General features: G+C 42.6%; 1 protein-coding gene across 1 annotated transcript in view; it reads left to right on the top strand.

Moving 5' to 3' along the window:
- LOC308344290 (uncharacterized protein) overlaps positions 1-22,302 on the top strand; it is a gene marked incomplete at its 5' end in the record, with an annotated part of 154,792 nt that overhangs the window by 113,534 nt on the left and 18,956 nt on the right. The window contains 4 exons of the mRNA XM_080805881.1: positions 4,094-4,323; positions 5,270-5,408; positions 6,645-6,765; positions 16,610-16,719. Of these exons, the coding sequence (XP_080662007.1) occupies positions 4,094-4,323; positions 5,270-5,408; positions 6,645-6,765; positions 16,610-16,719 (600 nt within the window). The remainder of the gene's footprint in view (positions 1-4,093; positions 4,324-5,269; positions 5,409-6,644; positions 6,766-16,609; positions 16,720-22,302) is intronic.

The following is a 22,302-nucleotide window of genomic DNA, read 5'->3' as shown; positions in this document are numbered from 1 at the left end:
CTGAAAAGCAGTATATAAATGTGCCTTGCTTTTCTATCCATTCAGCTACTCTGTGATATTTTTTTAGAACACTTAGTCTATTTGCATTTATTTTAATTATTGATAGGTAAGTACTTATCACCATTTGTTACTTGTTTAGTGACTATTTTTATAGTTCCTTTCTATTCCTTCCTTCTTCTCTTTCTTTCTTCCCCTCTGGTTTGGTGACTTTCTTTAGTGTTATGTTTAGATTCTTTTCTCATTTTCTTTTATATATTTAATACAAATTTTTGCTATGTAGTTACTGTAAGTTCACATATATCATCCTATGTATATAACTGTCTCTTTTAGGTTGATAGCACTTTCCAAACCCTACATTTGAACTACCATACCCCCCTCATTTTTTTTTTTAAGATTTTTATTTATTTATTTATTTGACAGAGAGAGAGACAGAGAGAGAAGGAACACAAGCAGGGCGAGCAGGAGAGAGAGAAGCAGGCTTCCTGCTGAGCAGAGAGCCCGATGTGGGGCTCGATCCCAGGACCCTGGGATCATGACCTGAGCCAAAGGCAGAGGCTTAACCCACTGAGCCACCCAGGCGCCCCTCTTTAACATTTCTTATAAGGCCAGTTTAGAAGCAATGAACTCTTTAAGCTTTTGTCTGGAAAACTCTCTCTCTTCTTCAGTTCTGAATGATAACCTTCAGGTAGAGTGTTCTTGGTTGGAGGTTTTCTCCTTTCAGTACTTTGAATATATCATGTCACTCTCTTCTGGCCTGCAAAGTTTCTGCTGAGAAATCTGCTGATTATGGTGTTTCTCTTGTATATAACAATTGGTTTTTCTCTTGCTACTTTTAAGATTCTCTCTTTAACTTTTGACACTTTAATTATAATGTGTCTTGGCGTGGATCTCTTTGAGTTCATCTTATTTGGAACTCTCTGGGCCTCCTGGACCTAGATATCTGTTTCCTCCCCTAGGTTAAGGAAGTTTTCAGTCATTATTTCTTCAAATAAGTTTTCTGCCTATTTCTCTTTCTTTTCTCTTTCTGGGACCCCTATAATGCAAATGTTATTGTGCTTGATATTGTCTCATAGGTCCCTTAAGGTATCTTCATTTTTTAAAATTCCTTTTTCCCTTCATGGCACTGTCTGGGTAAATTCCATTGTTTTGCATTCTAGCTTGCTGACTCATTCATCTGCTACATCCAGTCTGATGTTTAACACCTCTAGTGTATTTTTCAGTTCCGTTATTACATTCTTCAGCTATGTGGACTTGTGTTTGGTACTTTATTATATTTTCTATCTCATTGTTGAATCCTTACTGTGTTAATTTGTTCCTCTCCCAAGTTTGGTAAGCATCTTTATGGCATTTACCCTGAATTCTTTATCAGGTAGGTCACTTATCTCCATAGCGTTATGGTCTTTTTCCGAGTCTTTCAGTCTTAGAGTGCCCTTGCGTAGTTGATGAAACTTCTCGTTCAACCTTGCCCTAGCTTTTGGTTGTTTCTTAAAACTTTGTGATTGTCTAATCAGCCTGATTTATTATTGATATGTCCTTGTCATTGAGGATGCACCAAGGCCTGTCAGTGTTCCAAGGGGAGAAATTTCATTTAGCACCAAGTTTCAGGCTAATCTGAAGCTAAACCTACAGGCAGCAGCTTTTAAAATATGCAAATATGTTGGGGCCCTGGGTGGCTCAATAGGTCAAGCATCTGCCTTGGGCTCAGGTTGTGATCGAGCCCCATGTTGGCCACCCTGTTCGGTGAGGAGTCTGCTTTTCCCTCTCCCTCTGCTCTTCCCCCCTCACACCACTCATATCCTCTCTCTCTCTCTCTCCCAAATAAATAAATAAAATCTCTAAAAAATACATGCAAATATAGTCTAGTGCAGCCACAGTCATAATCCCTGCTGGTCTACAAAACATGGGACTCTACATGAATATATAAGCTCTTTCTGGGAGGACTTTTGAGCCATATTGAAGCACAGAAAGTGCACAAGGATGGTGTCTTCCTGCTTATGCTCCCTGGGAGCATCTCTGTAGCCTCTAGATGTAGGGAAAACCTGAAACCTGCTCCTTGGGCCAAAGCTGCAGCATAAGTAAATAGGCTTTTTTCACAACAAGACAGGGTTGCACTTCAGTCTGCCATCTGCAGTGCCCAGGAGTGGTGGCCTGTCACATACTGTCTTTCTGACTGTGACATTCCCTTGGAGCTCAGGAATGTCAGCCCCCTTGGCCACCAGCGGCAGGCAGTCAAGGAACATTCCCTGTGTGGATTTCATATATCCACTGGCATTAAACTAGGCAGCTGGAGAATGTAGGGGTCAGGGCACACTCTCCAGCTTCAGAAAGGCAGCAGGAAGATGTCTTGATTGCACGTGCCCGGGGGCTTTGGGAATGCAACAGGAGGAAGAAATGTCTTGTCCATGTGCATATTCTGGCTTTAGGCGGGGAGCAGGAAAACACTGGGACTCCTCACAGTTGCCAGCCCCAACCAGTGAGTACAGGCGTGTTACAACCACCTGTGCTCACCAGCTTTGGCTGAGGAGTGGGAGATGCTGCCACTGCTTGCTCTTGCCTGCCCCAGCTAGGGAGCAGGGAAGTGCTGCAAATGGCACCTGCTCTGGCTTCAGCAAGGCAACCCAACAGTGCCATCACCAATTGCCCCTGCCTGTCTTTGCAAGGTGGTGGTGGGAGGGTTTTGCATCTGAGCTCGCCCACCTGTGCTAGCAAACTAAGTGGAAGGTGCAATACTGGCATCTGCCAGTGGCATCCTCCATCTCTGGGGGAGATCCTCTGCCCCTCCCTTCCATTTGCTTTTAGATTAGCCAATAAATCTCCTTCATGTCCAGGTGCTTTTCAGACTGCCTTTTTTTTTTTTTTTTTTCCTGTGTCTTCAGGTGAAACTGCACACAAACCCTTTAAAGGGAACATCTTGGGGCTTTTTGAGCAGAGCGGGGCCACATGGCCTGCCCCCTCGCTGTCACCATGCTCTGCCTTGCTCTGTTGACTATTTTCCATTACTGCATAAGGTTTTATTTGATGAAAGGTTCCTGAGGATAAAACAAATCTGGAAATCTTGGGTTAGCTCCTTAGTGAGTAGGTAGGCTCCTTGAGGGGCTGTCTGCCATGTAGAGGAGCTGTGAGCTCTCCCCTGGGTCTGGCTTGCCAACTCCGCCTCTGACCAACCCTCTTTCTGGCAGGAGCCTTTCTGTAGATATGTTAATAGCACGGGTCCAGTTACACTGGGTGGGTGTTCTTCCTGTTCTGAGCCAGGAAACTTGAGTGTCTGAGGTGCCATTGCCTGAAGGTTCTCTGAGCCCTTTCTTGCAGTAACCTCATGATCCAAGTTTGCATCTTTGCAAAGCAATGCTCCTTTTCCTGTGACTGAGACCCTGTCCTCAGGGTGAGGGCCTGGATGCAGGTTCCCATTTTGTCTGTCACTCTCTGGGTGACCTTGGCCCTCACACCCTGGCTACAGTAGAGGGGGACCTGAAAACCTTGTTTCCTCCACATTCTCCAGGGCAGAGCAGTCCCTCAACAAACACAGAGTTAAGGCAACTACCAATGAATGAATAAACAAATCATTATTCTAAAGGAAAATTGCCCATTGGATAATAAGTTCAAATTAAGAGACATGTAAACTTTTAAAGGACAGGAGAAGGACTGGAAGATAAGATAAACTTATGTTTCCATTTCCTCCTCCATAAAACAAGTAAAATCCCTAATTTGAGGTCCTATTATAGCTCTACCGTGATGGGAAATTAAATCTCAAGTGTGTTGAAGGGTACTTTCCAGACTGCAGAGGCTAAACATGAAGGGCTTAATTTTTCAAAGGCAGATAGAAGGTTAATACCCAAGTAAAAGAGTTTTTAAAATGAGTGGTACAAGACTCGAGCAGAAAGCTGAAATGGAGATATTTCCCTCTTTTCTGTATCCTGTCTATTTAGAAAGGATGCTTACCCTCTCTAAGCGATAATGTGCTGTAAGCCCATGGCCCATTCCTCCTGCGGAGAATAGGCATTCTCCAAAATATTCTTTCTCCATGGGATATATGTAAAAGTTTATCCTGTATCGATCTATGATTAATAAAGAAGATTTTCTGCAATGCTTTCAGCCAGATTTGTCCAGAGTGCCAGGATTCAGAAGTCCGTTCCAAAGCAGCCCCAAAGCCTCCAGACCGCTGAGGGGCCCATGTGATGCAGTGATGTCCCTTGCTGTCCTGAGATCATTTCTGGTGCTGTGGAAGCAGCTGGAAGTGCTAAAGGAGCACTGGGGCCGACTCAAACTGCGAGGCCAGGACCTCGATTCTGTCTCCCTCCACAAACAGTTCTCAGAACTCTACAGGTGAGCATTGCTGAGGTGGAAATCACCATGAATGAGTGGAATCCGGAGTCTGATAAATTCCTCCCCTTACGCTGGGGGTGAGATTTGGTCCATAAACCCGGTACGCCCAGCCCCACTGAGCGCAGAGGAAGCTGGGTGATGTGTGCTGTCACCAGCGCTTTATAGGAACAGCTGCGTTCTGTTGACTGCAGGGACAGTGCTGGGTTCCACTAAGCAACACTGTATCTCATTTACCCAGAGTTCTGTCTCGAGGAACTTGTGCTTCTCCAGTATCCCCACGGTGCTGACTCATCAGCTTTTTTAGTTCATAGGATTCCAGTGAGCACTGGGTAGGGAGAGGCTGCTGCTATGACCTCCTCCCCATTTCCTGTCCCATTGGACCCAAGTGTTGAGTCTCTGAGAGCTTCATGCATTGCAGCCAGAGGTATAATACGGTGCAACATGAGGTTTTAGGTCTGCGGGAGGGTGGGGTATTAGGGGTGTTTCATAGCTTCCGGCTCTAGCTGGGATGACTTAGCAGGCAGGAAAGACATGTTGCTTCTGCCATGTGTTTTGTTATCAAACAAGCATCCACCAAGCGTCCACTCACCATTCTTGGACCTTACTGGGCACAAGAAGGTTCTCTTTGGTGGCATAGTCCGAATGGTCTATTCTACAAGTTATTATAGTCAGCTTTCCTGGTAACTAGGCAGTGAGAAAACTTGTCAATGTTTTGAAGAATGAAGAGTGAAATTATATGTACCCAAGGGGAAAAGTCCTCGGGATTTAATATTGACTAAAGGCGTGGCAACTGTGGTGAATTTAGATGGCAATATGAGTTTCTATAATGGGTTGGGAGGTTTATACACGATGACAGGAAGCAGAATGTGAACAAAAATAATTGTCAGAGAATCTAAATAAGAAAAAATACGATTGTTTGCTAATTTATGTTTCTCTTCTTTAATAGAACTGACATTCTCTACCCCAGCATGAAAGCTATAGCTAGGCGGATGGGGAAAGAAGATGAATTCGAAGGTATTATAATAAGTAGTCAGTCTATTCTTCCCCCCAAAGGAGCTTCAGAAATCGAAATAAAAACTCAGCAGGTATGCAGGAACTATTTTGAATGTGACTTTGAAAATTTGCTTTATGGCATAAGCATGTAAAACTACAGATATACCCAAGTGGCATTTTTTTCCCCTAAGATATTAAGAGGAGATTGAAGGTATGCCAATCACTAAACAGCCTCAGAGAGAACTAAGTATTTAAAAGCATGTGGGGCTTTTATTAAGTAAATAACTAGCCCTAATATCTCCATTTTGTAGGTCTAGAGCTTTGTATTTTGATTCTCCTCTAATTAAGGTACACTACCACAAAAAAAGATGATGATAGAGAACATACTGGCATCTTAAACTTATAATCTAACACAAAATTATCCACTCCCCCCAACACATACATCCATGAAAATGGGATACTTAAAATAGCTCCTATGATTGATTGCTTTTCTGAGAATAAGTCATGATTTACACACAGGTCCATTTGGTGTGCTAGAAGATCTATGTGGGAGGTTGTTTTTCCAAGGGTTTGTTCACCTTGGTCCTGGGACACCATCTCCACATGGCTGTGTTCCCTTGTGTCTGTAACAGGCAAGGCTATGTTCTCCTTGTTATGGTAACAGGCAAGCAAAAATTCTAGCTGTTTGAGTGTCAGTGGAAGTGTCCCCTGAAGATCAAGAATTCAGTGAAAATCTGTCCCCCACCCCCACAACACACAGTGTTGGGACCCCAGTCCCAAGTCCACTGCTTACCCTTCTGAGCCCTGGTTCTCTCTAGTACCTGGGGTCCTCTGACAGGGAGAAACGTGGGATCTACAAACATAATGGATAAAGTAAGGGCACATGGTTATTGGGAGAGTTTTCTCCTAGTCATGTTTGCAACTTAAAATATTCTCATGAAATCCTCCTTGATATCTAAATTGAGTTTCAGGCCCAGGGGTTTCTCTTGTAATAACAACTCATGAAATTCCTGCCCACATTCAGAGACCCCCAATATACATGACGTCACCTCAGACATTGAGCACTTCGCGATTTAGCACGACTTGGTACAAAAGGGTTGTATTTTTATCAACTGGGATGTGGGCCAGGAGAAAAGATGTTGGTCTCTAAAGAGGTGTATCTACCCTTGCAGAAGCACTTGGAAACCCGAGAAAGGAACCCTTCCATCTCCCTGGGAGAGAGTAGCTAAAGAACAGGACCTAGCCCCAGACCCTTCAGTAGGAATTTGACTTAGGAGCTCAAAGTGTAAGCTGAATGTAGAAAGTGACCCTTAAACCTCTGACTCTAGCTTCAGAAACTTCTGGAAAATCTTGAAATTCATATGATCCAAGAAGTATTAAGAAAAGTTAACAGAGAGATAGTACTGGTTGTATCAGAAAAATCCAAGGAGAAGTGTACTCTCCCTACAGGTAAAGTATGTTTATTTTATTACTTCACAAAATAACATTTATTCATTTTTTCCCTAATTATAAAACAATCCACATATCATTTTCATGGTAAAAAAAAAAAAAGTACCACAATGTCCAGAAAATGATATAAAAATTACTTTTTAACACCTCGGCTCAGAGAGAACTACTAACACTTTGACATATTTCCTTCCACTTGAAGTCTTTAAAATAGAAAATATTTGTTAAGTTCAATCTCAACTCAGCTGATTCCCTCATAACCAAAATAAAGTTGAGATGGGTAAAACACATAAGCTTTTCTTATTTATAATATATTTAAGTGTGTGTATGTGTGTGTGTGTATATAAAATACATATATATGACATATATGTCAAAATCTTACAAATACATATATTTGGGGTGGGAAGGGAATCGCAATTACTTCCTTTCACCTGAAGTCTAAAGTCAGGATCACTCCATGAACATGTGATCAGTGCACTCACCTAGGACTCAGGAGTACTTGGGCTTTCATGCTTTATGGGTACCATCTTGAAACTCTTGATTTTAACTTAGAGTTTGGGTTTTGTGAGTCCATGGAACGTGCACCAAGGACTTGGAGACTTGGTCTTACACAAAGTCCCACTTCTTACTGCCTCCTCACCTTGCCAAGAGGGGTTCTCAGCTGCCTACTCTTCTGCTTTCTGGCACCGTAAACACTCCCTTAGCATTCCCACCCAGGAGTTACTACTGCCCTCCACCCCACTGGGGACCTGATCAGGAGGAATATCAGGATATGTGTACCTAGTGGTATCTCAAGGACTCTAGTCTGTAAACATCATGGTGTGTCTGACGGGTGACTCAGTGGGAGCAAGCCTATTGCCTATCCTTAGATTCATACAATACCCTGGAATGGAGGTTACGATACCCTTAGGGTTGCCTGTCCACGGCGGGCCCCCAGGAGGGAAAGCTGCCTGGCTCGACCTCTCTGCCCCCCGCGAGGGCATGGGGCTGCCACACAGCAACTGCACACACGTTCATGCTTCCGGTCACAGGATGGAACCCCTGGGTGTCTGTGAGGGTCACACTAGCCTCACAAGCATTCCTGTGCCTGGGGAGCACAGCATTAAAAATGAGTAAAAACACCATGACAGGTCAAGAGAGGGACTGTGGAAGAAAGAAACCACTGTGTTTTAGTACCTATAGGGGTGCTTTCTCCCCCCTGCTTTTTCAATAAGAAGCCCTGTATTTTTATTTTGCACACAGTGCCATAGATCACGTAACTGGTCCTGTCCAAACTTCAATGTCTACTCCTGACTCCTACTAATTCTGTAGGAAAATCCCCAACCTTTAAATGATGGAGAAGTTGTTTGATTAGCAAACTGAATTAGATTTTGCTTTTGAGACTAATTCCACAGACATTGTAATGTGTATTAATCATCTAGGTCCTCACCTAAGACATTGTCATTCTTATCAGTGCTTCAAGTAACTGAATTCTGGAAATAGGGCTTTGGGAAAAGGCTACGCAATGAGAGGGCAAGCCACTTCTCAACTGGGGATGTCACCACAGCCCGGTGAGGTTAGCTTCAATGACAGAACATTTAATAAGACACAAAGCACTCATTGTCTGTGCTCATTTGCTGCATCCAGGTGGCTCCCTTCGAGTCTTGGGAGAAAATCCACAGGCACCCAGCAGGTGCAACCCTCTGCGTGTTTCAGGCTGTGGTTTAATGAGACACCCGGATAGTGGGGGAAGGGAGGAAGCATTTTGGCCTTGCAGCTCTCCTGTGTGCTGCCTGGGGCAGGGTGCTCCTTGGCTGTGCTTGGAAAGAGCCTTCAGTAAGGGGCTGGTGGAAATCCGGCATAGGGGAGGTGGAGTTATTGTTAATGGTGGTAAGGTAGATATTACCAACATTTGGCTAGAGTGTGCTGGCCAATTCTAAGCTCGTTTTCAGATTCTACACTCATGACTTTTGAAACAAATGCCAATAGTGACGATGTTTTGTTATTGTAGGTTTTGTTTTGGTCTGTGTGGCATGACTCGATGTGGAGGTCCTACTGTAGTGCGTTCCGCCAGGGCAAGTGATGGAGTCCCTGCTGTGTGCCTGGGGTGCTTTTATAGACATTTCTTCAGTGTAGTCTTCCTGAGACCTCTATGGACAGGGAACCTTCAAAGAAGGCATTAAAACCATGGAATGCCCACCCACCTACTGTGCATCTCAGCAGCAAGAAGCCACCATAGTGAATGGGGCTTCCAACAGGTGCCACTTCTTCATGCAGAGACCACCTTTTGCAGTCAAGGTTAGCTTGGCACTGGGAGTTTCTAGAGAGGGAGTTGGGAATGGAAATTACTGAGATCCAGGGGCCCTCCCAAGCTCGTGTCCTTCCCTCAGGGTCTTCTCTCTCCCTCTTGGCCAACTCTGGTGTCCACATTTATTACCAGCCAGAAAGAAACCCTCCAATACTTCTCTGTCTCCCCCACTCCTTCCCACCTTGTCTTAGAGCTTAATCTTCTTGTATAATTTCTGAATGAGTTTCCAGTCTATCAGGGAGCATCTAAAAATGTGGCAGCCATGCCTGGTCCAGTGCTAGTTTGTCGGAGCTGATCTGGTGCTCCCCTGAGAACTTTAAAAAGTCACTCCAGACATCCTTGTTAAGTCTCAGGGCTTGGCTTAGCAGAGAGCTGAGTTCCGCTGATTCAGAAAGGCTCTGTTGTTCCCCATATTTGACATTTTGGCATTGAAGTCATTCTTAATTGATTTTCTCAATTTCTCTGAGCTTTTATAAGGTCAGCCATCTCCAAAGTGGAATGTCTATATCCCAGGGGTGTGGGAAGAAAATATTAAAGCTTCTAGATAGAGGAAATCCATATGTAAGAAATCACATGTCACATTCCACCCCGAGGTGTCTCAAAATGATCACTTCGAGGCAATCCACAAGCAAGCAAAGAATAGTGGAGACACTTGTAATCCTGGTACGTGCTTATTGTCAGTTACATTATGAGGTTAAAAAGATAACCACATCTGATAAGAAGTCAGAAAAGTAATTTAAAAAGTCAAGAAAACTTTTAGGAATGTGGATTGAGATCCATTCTCTTTGCTGGTGAGTTTCATCCTAAGCATATCATACTATATTAACCAGTGATATTATTGTAGGTAGTTAGAAAAACATAAATATACACATGTTAACAGTAAGTAGACAAAAATGTTTTGCTTGAACCTGAAGTTTCCATTCCCTTGGTAACATAAACTGGCAAAATACTCACTAATCACAGTCTTTGGGTTACCTATGTTTACCTAGCATCATTGATCATTGTTTGTTCCAAACCTGTTCATGCCAGTTTTGCTTGTCATTGTGTTTGAGTAATTTAATTAAGTATTATGTAAACCAATGAAATGGGAGTACAAAAAGAAATCTGTCATATAAAGACCAAGTTGAAATAGATAAACTGTGGTACATCCAGTCAATGGAATAACATTTAGTGCTAAAAAGAAATGAGCTATCAAACCATGAAAGGACATGGATAGAAATGCATATTCCCAAAGTGAAAAAAAAACCAACCTGAAAAGACTACATATTGTATGATTCCAAATATATGACTTTTGAGAAAAGGCAGAACTATGGAGACAATAAAAAGATCAGTGGTTACCAAGGGTTTAGAGGGGAAAGAAGGATGAACAGGCAGAATACAGAGGATTTTTAAGGCAGTGAAACTATTCTGTATGAAAATATAATAATGGAGAGAGGCCAATTATACATTTGTCAAACCCATAGCTTCACCAAGAGTGGACCATAACGTAAGCTATGTACTTTGGGTGATAATGACATGTCATTGTACACTCATCAGTTGTAACAAACATACCACACTGGTGTAGGATGCTTATAGTTGGGGAGGTTGTGTGTTGGGGTAGAGAGGGCATGGAATATGTGGGAAGTCTCCGTACTATCTGCTCAATTTTTTTATTTTTTTTAATTTATTTATTTGTTAGAGAGAGAGCGAGCAAGTACAGGCAGACAGAGTGGTAGGCAGAGGCAGAGGGAGAAGCAGGCTCCCCACCGAGCAAGGAGCCTGATGCGGGACTCGATCCCAGGACGCTGGGATCATGACCTGAGCCGAAGGCAGCCGCCCAACCAACTGAGCCACCCAGGCGTCCCTGCTCAATTTTTCTATGAACTTAAAGCTGCCCTAAAAAAAAAGATACATTTGGATTGTTTCACAGTCTTTTAGTTTTCTTTCCATAAAAAGAAACAAGCAAACCAATAAAACCACACACTAGAAAACCACACAATGTGTCATTATGGTTTCTAGAAGAAAGATAGTACAGATCTCCAATGAGTGGCTTCATACAAAGAAAAGGCCTAAGTTCTATGTTAGAAAATTGGCAAATGTTTGTATATTTGCATATTTTTAAGTTAAATGTTTTTAAGTTAAATATTTAAGTTAAAATGTCAAGTTATTGCAAGTCATTTTTAAAAAGCATTCTCTGGTTTAACAGACATCTTTTGATTAACAAACCTACCCTTAGTCTTAATTGTAAGGAAAGGACTTCTACTGTGTTTTGCAAGGGTTAGGGGGCAAGAGGAGGATGTTTTGTTTTCTTTTTTTACCTAAACAAGTTTGGGAAACTTGCAGTAAATAATGTTAAAAAGGTTTTCTTTGCGCCAGACCTTCTCAGAGCCTTTACTATGATGTGTGCACTATAATAGTGTGCACTTTACTATATAGTGTGCACTATAAAGCTCCAGAAGAGAGAGTATGAAATGTTCTTTATTTTTTAATTTTTTAATTAAATTCAAGTTAGTTAACATATAGTATATTATTATGTTCATGGTAGAGTTTAGTGATTCATCATTTGCATATAACACCCAGTGCTCATTACATCAAGTGCCCTCCTTAATGCCCATCCCCTAGTTACCCCATCCCTCTACCCACTGAAACATTCTTTAAATTTATTTGACCACAGAACCTTTTTCTTCTCTTGAATATATATTGTCAACTCAAGGGACTAGTGTTCTGGGAGCAGTTTGAGAAACACAGGAGTACAAAATATATACATACATATGGTTGAAGCAGTAAGATTTCAACCTACCCACTTTTGGGGGGAACGCCGGCTGGTCAGGAGAATGTTGGTTGGCAGTTGGATGCCTCCAAGTTTCAGTTCTGCTTGGCTCAGGACCCAGGAGTCACTCAGGCAGAGGTTAGCAGTTGTATTAGAGAAGTGAAATGTACAAAACCAAGATACCTTTCCTAGAGGGAGGAGGCTGACTGGAGGGTAGGGAGAGTGTTCATAGAGGGAGAGAGGGGAAGTGGTTTGGCCAGCAGGAAGACAAAGTTTCCTCCAAAGAACCTGGTGACAGAGTGAGAGGAAAAAACAAAACCCTAATTCAACCTCCAATGTGCTGTCTCCTTCCCACCTCCATGCTGCTTCATCTTAAAGAAGCCATAACCACACACACACACTGATATGGAGACCCATTTGGAGACCACCAACTCCACGTGGCCAGGAATTATTTCTCTTGGATGAATTCTACTTTCCCTGGCTTCCCATGACTCCTGGCTACAGAAGTACTTGCATGTTTAAACTTGAACTCATGGGGAAGAAGCATGGTGGGAAGGTTTCCCAGCACTTTGGTAAAATACTTCCCTTTCAGCTGAGCCCAGAGCTAAACCCAAAACCACTTCTGTGGGTATTTGCCAGGTGATGGCCCCCAAACCAGAAATATGTTCCCTCACCAGGCTTTTCCATGAGCCAGAGACCTACCGCCAATGTACCCTGGAAAAAGTATCCAATTTCTTTGTCTGAAAATTTTCTGAAATGTGTATGAGCTCTGTTTTGTCAAAGCTTAGACTTACAAAAGTCTTAAACATCTTAAGAAGTGTGAACTTCTAGACACATTAACTCTTTTGGATTTTCCACTCCAACCATGCCAGGACAATGGTGTTAGGTCTACTCACGTTTATTATCCTAAGGGAAAAACAAAATCAGATTTATATGTTCATGATGGAAAATAGTCAACGGTAGAAGAATTCTGGAACCCCATTTTCAAAATCAGGTCCACCCAATAAATAAGATAATGGCACATACCAGGGCTCTTGCTCTGTCATAGCCACATTTCTGAGAGGACTGCGCTGGATTGTGCTGGATGCTTCCTCTTGTGGGCCACAAGTCTCTGTCAGAAAAATGAAAGTATGAGTAGGAAATCACATCTGAAATTAGAAACAGCTGGGAACAGGGTGTGGCCCTGTGTGTACTCTTGCTGTTGGCCAGCACCCCCATAACAGAAAAGGGGGAAGGGCAGGGCTTGGCTTCTACCTCTGACTCCATAGGCTTCTCTTTGTTTCCAGACTCCCCTCAGGCCATGCACAAGGAAGTAGGCCATACCCAACATAATTAAACATATACATGTGCTTTTCTCTTCCATATGGAAGTTGAGTGTTGACATAGTCCCACAGTTCCAGCACTGTCTTATTATTTTTTTTTAAGATTTTATTTATTCACTTGACAGACAGAGATCACAAGTAGGCAGAGCAGCAGGCAAAGAAGAGAGGGGGAAGCAGGCTCCCTGCCGAGCAGAGAGCCCGATATGGGGCTCGATCCCAGGACCCTAAGACCATGACCCGAGCTGAAGGCAGAAGCTTAACCCACTGAGCCACCCAGGTGCCCCCTATCTTATTATTTTTAAGTTTGATTTCTTTAACAGTTAATACATTCACCTGGTTCAAAACTCAAAACAATATGAGAATATATGTGTGTAGAGATCTCGTTGCCATCACTGACCCCCTTTCATCATCCCATGTAACCATTTTTATTAGTTTTTTAATATATACTATTTGTGTTTCTTTTTGCATATACTAATTCATTCTTTCATCCAATATCTATTTATTGAGCACCTAGGATATACCATACTACTATATTTTAGGCACTGTTTGGGGGATACATCCTTACTTTCATGGAGCAAAACTCCTTACTCTTGTGGAGTTTATGATCTTGAAGGAAATCGACAGATAATAAGCAATAAACATAAGAAATAAGAAAACAATGGAGTAAGGAGGATGGTGGTATGGGGGTCTGAAGAGGGCACATTGTAATTTTAAATAGGGTGGTCAGGATAGACTTCATGGAGAACGTGACATATTGAGCAAAATTTGAAGGTGATGAGGGAGTTGGCTATGTGGCTGTCTGGGCAGACAGATAAACAGACAAAGAACAGTCCATCCAGAAGCCCACACAGAGGACCTAAGCAGAGCATACCTAACATGTTTATGGAACAGAAAGACCCAAGTGTGGCTGGAGTGGAGCGAGTGAGGGAGAGTACTAGGAAATGAAACCAGAGAAGAATAATGAAAAGACGATGGATCATACAGGGCCTACTCTTAGTGTTTACTCTGAATGTAATGGGGAACCTGTCCCAAATTTTGAGTGACATGATCTGACATATTTTATTTTTAAAGATGCATTTATTCATTTGGGGGAGGGGGAGTGGGAAGGGAGAGCAAGAATATCAAGCAGACTCCCTGCTGAACATGGAGCCCAGCTTGGAGCTTGACCTCACAACCCCTAGATCATGACCTGGGCTGAAATCAAGAGTCAGATGCTGACTGAGCCACTCAGGTGTCCCTGATCTGACATATTTTAATGGAATCTCCCTGGCTGCTGTGTTGAGAATGGACTGTAAAGGGAAAATGGTGGAAGAAGGGAGAGGCTGCTTTGGAGGCTAATGCAAAAATCCGAGCATGGGGAGATGGTGGTCAAACAAAGTTGGAAGCAGTGGAAGTATTAAGTGGTCAGATTCGGGGCATATTATTGAAGTAACCACTAATGGATTGTGTATTGGATCTGGGAGAAAGAGAAGAGTCCATGATAACTCCAAGATTTTTGACCTGAGAAATTGGGAAAATAGAATTGCCATCAGCTGAGATGGCAAGTTAGGGAGGGAAGATCAAGAATTTATTTATGCCCAAATGACATTTAAAATGTTTTTAGACAATGCACCCCAATGTTTATAGCAGCACTGTCCACAATAGCCAAACTATGGAAAGAGCCTAGATGTCTGATGTCCATCAACAGATCAATGGATAAATATGTGGTATATATATGATGGAATACTATGCAGCCATCAAAAATTGAAATCTTGCCATTTGCAATGACGTGGATGGAACTAGAGGGTATTATGCTAAGTGAAATAAGTCACTCAGAGAAAGACAACTATCATATGATCTCACTGATTTGAGTAATTTGAGAAACAATACATAGGATCATAGGGGAAGGGAGGCAAAAATGAAACAAGATGAAACCAGAGAGGGAGATAAACCACAAGAGTCTCTTTATCTCAGGAAACAAACTGAGGGTTGCTGGAGGGGATGAGTATGGAAGGAATGGGGTGGCTGGGTGATGGACATTGGGGAGGGTATGTGCTATGATGAGTGCTATGAATTGTGTAAGACTGATGAATCACAGACTTGTACCCCTAAAACAAATAATACATTATGTGTTAATAAAAAATAAAAAGTAATAAAATAAAATGCTTTTTAGATATCTAAGAAGAGATGCCAAGTGACTATTGGATCTAAATTTGAAGGTTGTCAGCATATGGATGGTATTTAGCCATGAGACCAAATGAGATAGCCAAGAAAGTGAGTGTAGGTAGAAAAAAAGGTAGATGAACCAAGGGCTGAGTCTGAGGACCCTCTAATATTAAGAGCTGGAGGTGGGGAGGGGAAAAGAAGAACCAGCAAAAGGGACCTAGAAGGATCAAACAACAGGAAGGAAACTAGGACAGAGTGGTATCCCAACGTCTAGTAATTAAAGTTTCTCAAGCAAGAGGAATGTGACAAATCAATCATGTGACATGCTTCTAGTAAAGCAGTGGTTCAAGTAAAATGAACATTTTTAGAAATGCTGAGGTCACTGGTACTTGATACAAAATCAGTTTCAGGGAAGCGGTGGGGGAGAAAACTGGGTCAGTAGGCTTGAGAAGGATTTTGAGAGAAGTCACAGACAGTAAAGACAGGGGTTGTGGGGTGAAGAGAAGGATTTTTATGAGGTGGGAGAAATAATGTGTGCTATTGTGAATGACCCAGGATAGAGGCAGAAGTGATATTGGAGAATGCTGTATTTTTGGAGTGATCATCTTGAATAGGCTTGAGGGGATAGACCCTCCTTGGGTATATTTATCATATCGTTCTCATAAAAGGTAAGAATATCTTTATATTCAGTGTTCTTCACCTGGCATTTTTCATATAACAAACTATGGTTCTTTCTATTACAAGACACAGAAAAGTTTCTCTCTTTTTTATAGCTGCATACTATTCCTTTGGAAGGACATACAACAGTTTATGTATTGCTTCCAAGATACTGCTGTCCTAAACAATGCTACTCTGAATGACTGTGTATATGACTCATCTCATATGGCAGCCTGTTGCCACTTCAATCCATAGTCTGTCAGCTCTCAACCTTTCTAGTCTATGACTGTAAATACAATAGCTCTTCATTTATTTCTGTTAGTTGTGTTAGGCCAAAATAGGTGTTCAGATATATGTAGGGACTTAACGAAAATAGATATTGTGTTGGGTCAACAGTAACATTTGATTTGGGATTTTTAATTATGATAACAGAATATTGTTCACTGGGCCGTAGAGGTAATTTTTCCAAATATTTTCATTAGAGATCTTGTTAGAGATCTTCCTTATTCCTATGTTCTGGAGGATTCTGTGACCTCAACCACCTCCTCTCCTCCCCCTGCCTCACCCATTAGTTTTTGTGTATTTGGAAATAACAGCTTCTTGTGTCCAGTGTTATGTCTCAGAGAATAGCCATTAATTGTTTTTCAATGTTTCATGATACTACCATTGGTGTGTTTCTCCCCCTAGACCTTTGGAAGCACCCTGTCATGAAAGAAAACTTTTCCATTAACAGTCCACAAATAGTTGAAAAATTCAAACAGAGATTAATGGAAAATTACCAGGATGGTGGACTAGAGGTATGTATTAAAAGTTAATCATTTTAGAGTGTGTTTTATCATAATAGAAATCAAATCAAGGAAGACTTTCCCTTTAACACATTTCCTAATGCTTCCCTTACTCCTTCAGAATAAAGATAGAAATTCTGAGGCTTAACTCAAAGTAGTAAACTCTTGTCATTATTTTCATTTTGGAAAAAGATTGATTTCTAATAAATTATGGGAGAAAAATTAGAATATGCATGTTGGCCAATTTCAGATTTGGCCAGTTTTTTAAAGTAACCTTGGAGTTTGTTGATGAATAAGTTGTTTTAGCAACATTTCCTGTGTTTATTATTTTCTATTTTATTATTTCATTTTATTTTTTAAAAATTTTTAGAGCAAAAGTGCATGGTGTGGATGCACACGCAAGTGAGGGAGGAGAAGTAGGTGGAGAGGGAGAGAGAAAATCCCAAGCAGACTCCATGCCCAGTGAGGAGTCTATTTCACGACCCGAGATCATGACCTTGACCTGAGCAGAAATCAAAAGTTGGAAGCTTAAGGCACTATGCCTCCCAGGCACACCCTGGGTTGGTTTTTTAATATAGAAGATTTAGATGAGAGAAACTAAAATAGCTTATGATTCCACTACCTAGAAAACATTTTTGAAATGTATAATACAAAAAACAAAAAAACCACAAATGATCAGAAACAGTAACATTTCCACCCCTCCCTTGCTATAGCATCCCCACATCTCCACAAAGGAAACCAGTATCAGCAATTTTTTTGTGTTTGTATATATATTTGAATCCATAATAACTGTATATAATATACATTTAACAATCATATGTATTTACTACATACAATATACACACACAAGTCCTTGGAGTTGTCAACTGTTGACCTAACTAACTCTAAACAGTGTTGAAAAGGCAGAATAAGAGAGTCTATGTGGATATATGACCATAGCAGAACTTTCAGGATCATTAAATGAAGTGTAAGTTCATTAGGTAGCTATGACTCCAGTTGCCTTTGAAATTCAATCACTTTTTAAAAACCTGATTTAGCAAAACATGCTTAATTTTTTAAAACAACATTTCCCTCAAAGTTACATTTTTCTAAGCTCTTCAAATATTCCCCACAATTTTTTTTAAAGACTTTATTTGTTTATTTGACAGAGAGAGAGAGATCATGAGTAGGCAGAGCAGCAGGCAGAGAGAGAAGGGGAAGCAGGATTACCACTGAGCAGAGAGCCCAATACAGGGCTCAATCCCAGGACTCTGAGATCATGACCTGAGCTGAAGGCAGAGGCTTAACCTACTGAGCCACCCAGGTGCCCCATCCCCATAATTTTAAAATAAACACTTGAGTCTTTAGTTATGAGATAGAGAATTCACCAGCTTGATTGGGGACACGTTTTTCCTCAGAGCCTGATGACTGACACGTATTTCATATAAGCTCTCACTTATACCCAAACGTGGTCCTGTGTATTCTGATGGGGGGGTGGGGGGAAGTGGTTCCTTTTGGTCCCTGCAGCTCAGAGGTTTTCAACCAGAGGTACAGAGGTGATTGGGGTGGGGCAAAAAATTTTATGGTTCTCTTTAAGAAAGGAAGGAAATTCTGACATGTGCTTCATCATAGATGAAGCTTAAAGACCTTATGCTCAGGGGCACCTGAGTGGCTCAGTGGGTTAAAGCCTCTGCCTTCAGCTTGGGTCATGATCTCAGGGTCCTGGGATTGAGCCCTGCATTGGGCTCTCTGCTTGATGGGAAGCCTGCTTCCCCCTCTCTCTCTGCCTGCTGCTCTGCCTACTTGTGATATCTCTCTCTCTCTCTCTGTGTCAAGTAAATAAATAAAATCTTTAAAAAAAAAAAAGACCTTATGCTCAGGGAAAAAAGCCGGTCACAAAAGAATAAATGCTACGTGATTCCACTGCTGTGAAATACCCACAGTAGTCGAATTCATAGAGACAGAAAGTAGAAAGAATGGTGGTTGTTAGGAGCTGAGGGGAGGGGGGATGGGGAGTTGGTGTTTAGCGGGAACAGGTGTTTCAGTTGTGCAAGATGAGAAGAGTTCTAGTGATTGATTGTACAACAGTGTGAATGAACTTAATGCCACTGAACTTTACACTTAAAAATTGTCTAAATGGTGGCGCCTGGCTGACTCAGTCGGTAGAGCATGCGACTCTTAATCTTGGAGTCAAGAGTTCGAGCCCCACCTTGACTGCGGAGATGACTTAAAAAAAAAAAGGCAAATGTTACATGAGGTATATTTTACCACAATTAAAATAAACAAAAAGTTTGTGGCTCAAGATCTGCTCAACCCCAATGTATATCCTTTACTCCAACATTGAAGATGGATTGTCTAGGAGAGAAATGTGGGAATTAGGGCAAACCCATGTCAGGTATAACTGACACCCAAGGCACACTGAAGGGGTTGGTATCTGCCTGCCAGTGTCTTGTAATAAGAGGACACCAAACTCCCTCCAAACTCTATGCCTGGTGGACCTCTAATCCTCTTCTGGATCATATTCAATGACAAGGAACTCTCTCTCTTCCAAGCTCACCCACCCTCCCCACCTCTCCTGGCAGCTTTTGTTTCAAGCAGCTCTCACTGGATTGGCTTGGCCTCCCCACCACCTCCATCATGGATCCTAGTTCTGTCCCCGGGACACCACCAGTCATAGTTCTGATCCCTCACCACAAGCCGTTAGGTATCTAAAGGCAGGTCTGTCAGAGGAACTCGATGAGCACCATTGCTGGCGTGTGTGAAGCCTCAGTAAAATCACAACGAAGGACCTGCTCTAGTAGCACAAACCCAAAGGGGTGTCCCTCTGGGTGGTGGGTTACAAACCGTTACCTCTTCCTCCAGATGGGTGCAGCCCAAGCCAGGGCACATGAACTGGAAAAGGAAGCAGGCACCGTGCTCCCCCCTCACCTGGGTGCTTCTGGGCAGAGGACATGAGCCCTGCCATCTCTTCTTCAGACTAAACCGCCTTCATTTCCTTCACTCACTTTATATGAGCAGCCCTCCCATCCTGGTCGGTCCCCTCTAGGTTCAAGATCATCTGGCCAGGTGGAAAGCGTACTTGTTAATGCGTGTTCTGCTTTGATTAATGCCTGTGAGCGTCCTGGGTATTGGCAGCCACGTCATGGATGACTCATTAGGCTGACAGTCACCTGAAGCCACGTTGCCTTCAGACGTCCTGCTGCTGCCTTATTAGTAGCCTTGTTCTTACTCAGTTTCGTCCAGTCTGAACTTGAAATCCTTCAAAATCTGGATTTTTAGCATCCAGCATACTCTCTCTCCCTCCTAGGCTCATGTCAGCCTGCCCCCAGTCTCCTCATTCAAGTCATTACTAAGAGTGTATGTCAGGACAGGTCCCCCAAGCCCTGTACTACCTCCCTGGGGGTTCCCTTCAGGCAGACCACACTCTCTGGGCATAGTCCTTCCGCGGCCAGGAGCCCATCTGTTGTACTGTCACCTAGCCTATGTTCTCCATTGGTCCACAAGGACATCATGAGGAACTTTTCCAGATCTCCTGCCGAAATTCAGGTACACCGCATACATTATATCACTTGAGGAAAAGGTTCATCTGACTTGATTTTTCTCGAATCCATACTGGCCTCTAGTGATCTTTGTCTCCTTCTCCAAATTCTAGAAAACCAGTCTTTCACAATCAGTTCTAACATCTTGCCCAAATTTTATACCAAATATGCTGACCTAAAGTTAGAGACTGACCTTTACTGCAAATTAGGACTATAATGGTCTATTGTGTGGATTCCAGAACCATTTGCATTCATATGCCAAAAATCATTCATTCATTTAGCAAGTGTTTATAGATCTACTTTTCCTCCCCGCCTAGACACTTTATTAGATTAAAGGCAAAAGGTACAGTTCTTGCCCTCAAAAAGCTTATGGAATCAGGTGACCCAGAAGTGTCAAAAAAAAGGCACTTTACATTAAATGCTTTGAGGGAGGCATACACAGGAGATACAACCCATCTAGTGGGTAGGGAAGAAATAGTCAGGGAAGACTTCCTTGAGGAGGGATTGTCTGGGCCAAGTCTTAAAGCACAAATAGGAGTTAACCAGATGAGGGGCTGGGGAAGGAAGGCAGAGAAATCTAAGAAGGGAGTATAGCAAGTTCAGAGGAGGACATTGAAAAAGGAGGACAGGGTCAGCTGCTGAATGGCCTTGCAGGCAATCCTTAGGAGTCTGGATTTCATCCCAGAGTCATTGGAGAGTCACTGAAGCATTTTGTCACCAGAGGTGGGTTTTAGAAATATCACCAAAACACCTTGTGTGTGCCTGATATTAGATCAATTATGAGGGGTTCCAAGATAGAACAAACCACAGAAGTGCATTTTGTTCCCAACGAAGCCAGACTTTTGCCGTAACAAGGCCTAGCTCCTGCCATGCTTCACCCCAGGCTGGCTCTCCAGAAGAATCTGGTGATTTTCCAGCCAGTGCCATTCATCCCACAGTTCAGGCTTAACTGTTGGTGAAGGAATCAGCCCACTGGAGGACATGGTCTTCACTCTGTGTATGGAACCCAAGGACCTGCCCTGAATTTAGAAGATGAACCCACTTCATGCCGCATTTTGACACAGAGCTGATGTTTAGTGACCCAGGAAGGAAAGGGTAGGTTACAGAAGAGCTTTTAAGAAACACAATAACAAAATACAATTTCTCTGGCCTCTGGAGATGCTCAAGGGGGTCCTGGCCATTCCTTCACCTCTGGTGAACCAGAGGTGACTTCCCTTACTGGGTAAAGTGTCACACTGTCTAAGAGGGGATGGTAGAAGGCCATTGAGGTTCAAGTCTACCTTGCTGCTTATTTGGGATTCTGTATCTACTATGGCGGCTATGGTGATACTGGTTTGAGAAGTGTTTGCCCTGCTAAAAAGCTGTTGGAGGCCTTACTGGCATGCTCAGGTCCAGACACTGCTGTCCAGGACAGTGAGAGGTGAGTCACTGTGACTGATTCCAAGCCCTGGCCCCAGCCCACCGGATGGGGTCACCAGCCACACCGTGATGGCCTTGAATGTGGTGTCACATTCAGGCTTTTCAATGTTTCAGGCTCTCATCATATTCAGTCTGGGAAGTATTTCCTTTGTCATTACTAAATCACAGAAACTTGACCCTGTCACTATTAAAGAACTCAAGGGCCAGGAGCTGGATTCTTGGTTCCCCTTGCCTTGATGTCAGAAGATAAATCCGCCTGTCCTACTGCTCATTTTCCAGAGCAGCGTAGATTGCCCTCACGCCCACTCCCTGTGAGGAGCCCCCAGGGGATGAAGGAGGGAGGCTGAGTGCCTTGCCCTGACTGCCTGGCTCCTGTTCGTTAAATCTCGCATGAACAGAGGGTGTCACCTATGGTTTCCGTTCTGCATCTCTTCAATGCGCCCAAGCTGCTGTGGCTGTTGATCTTTACAAAAGCTTTACTATCTTTTCATTAAGGTGTATATTTTCATATATAATTATCTTAATTGTGTGTACATGTTATGATTCTATTAGAAAACAGGAATATGATGTATTAGAAAATACTCTTATTAGCTCACCCTCACTGATAACTACTATTATTATGTTGGCCCATTTCCTTCCAAACTTTATCATTTTTTTA

This window comes from Martes martes, assembly GCF_963455335.1.
Source record: "Martes martes genome assembly, chromosome: 6".
Classification (NCBI taxonomy): domain Eukaryota; kingdom Metazoa; phylum Chordata; class Mammalia; order Carnivora; family Mustelidae; genus Martes; species Martes martes.
This window is presented reverse-complemented; position numbering and strand designations above follow the sequence as displayed.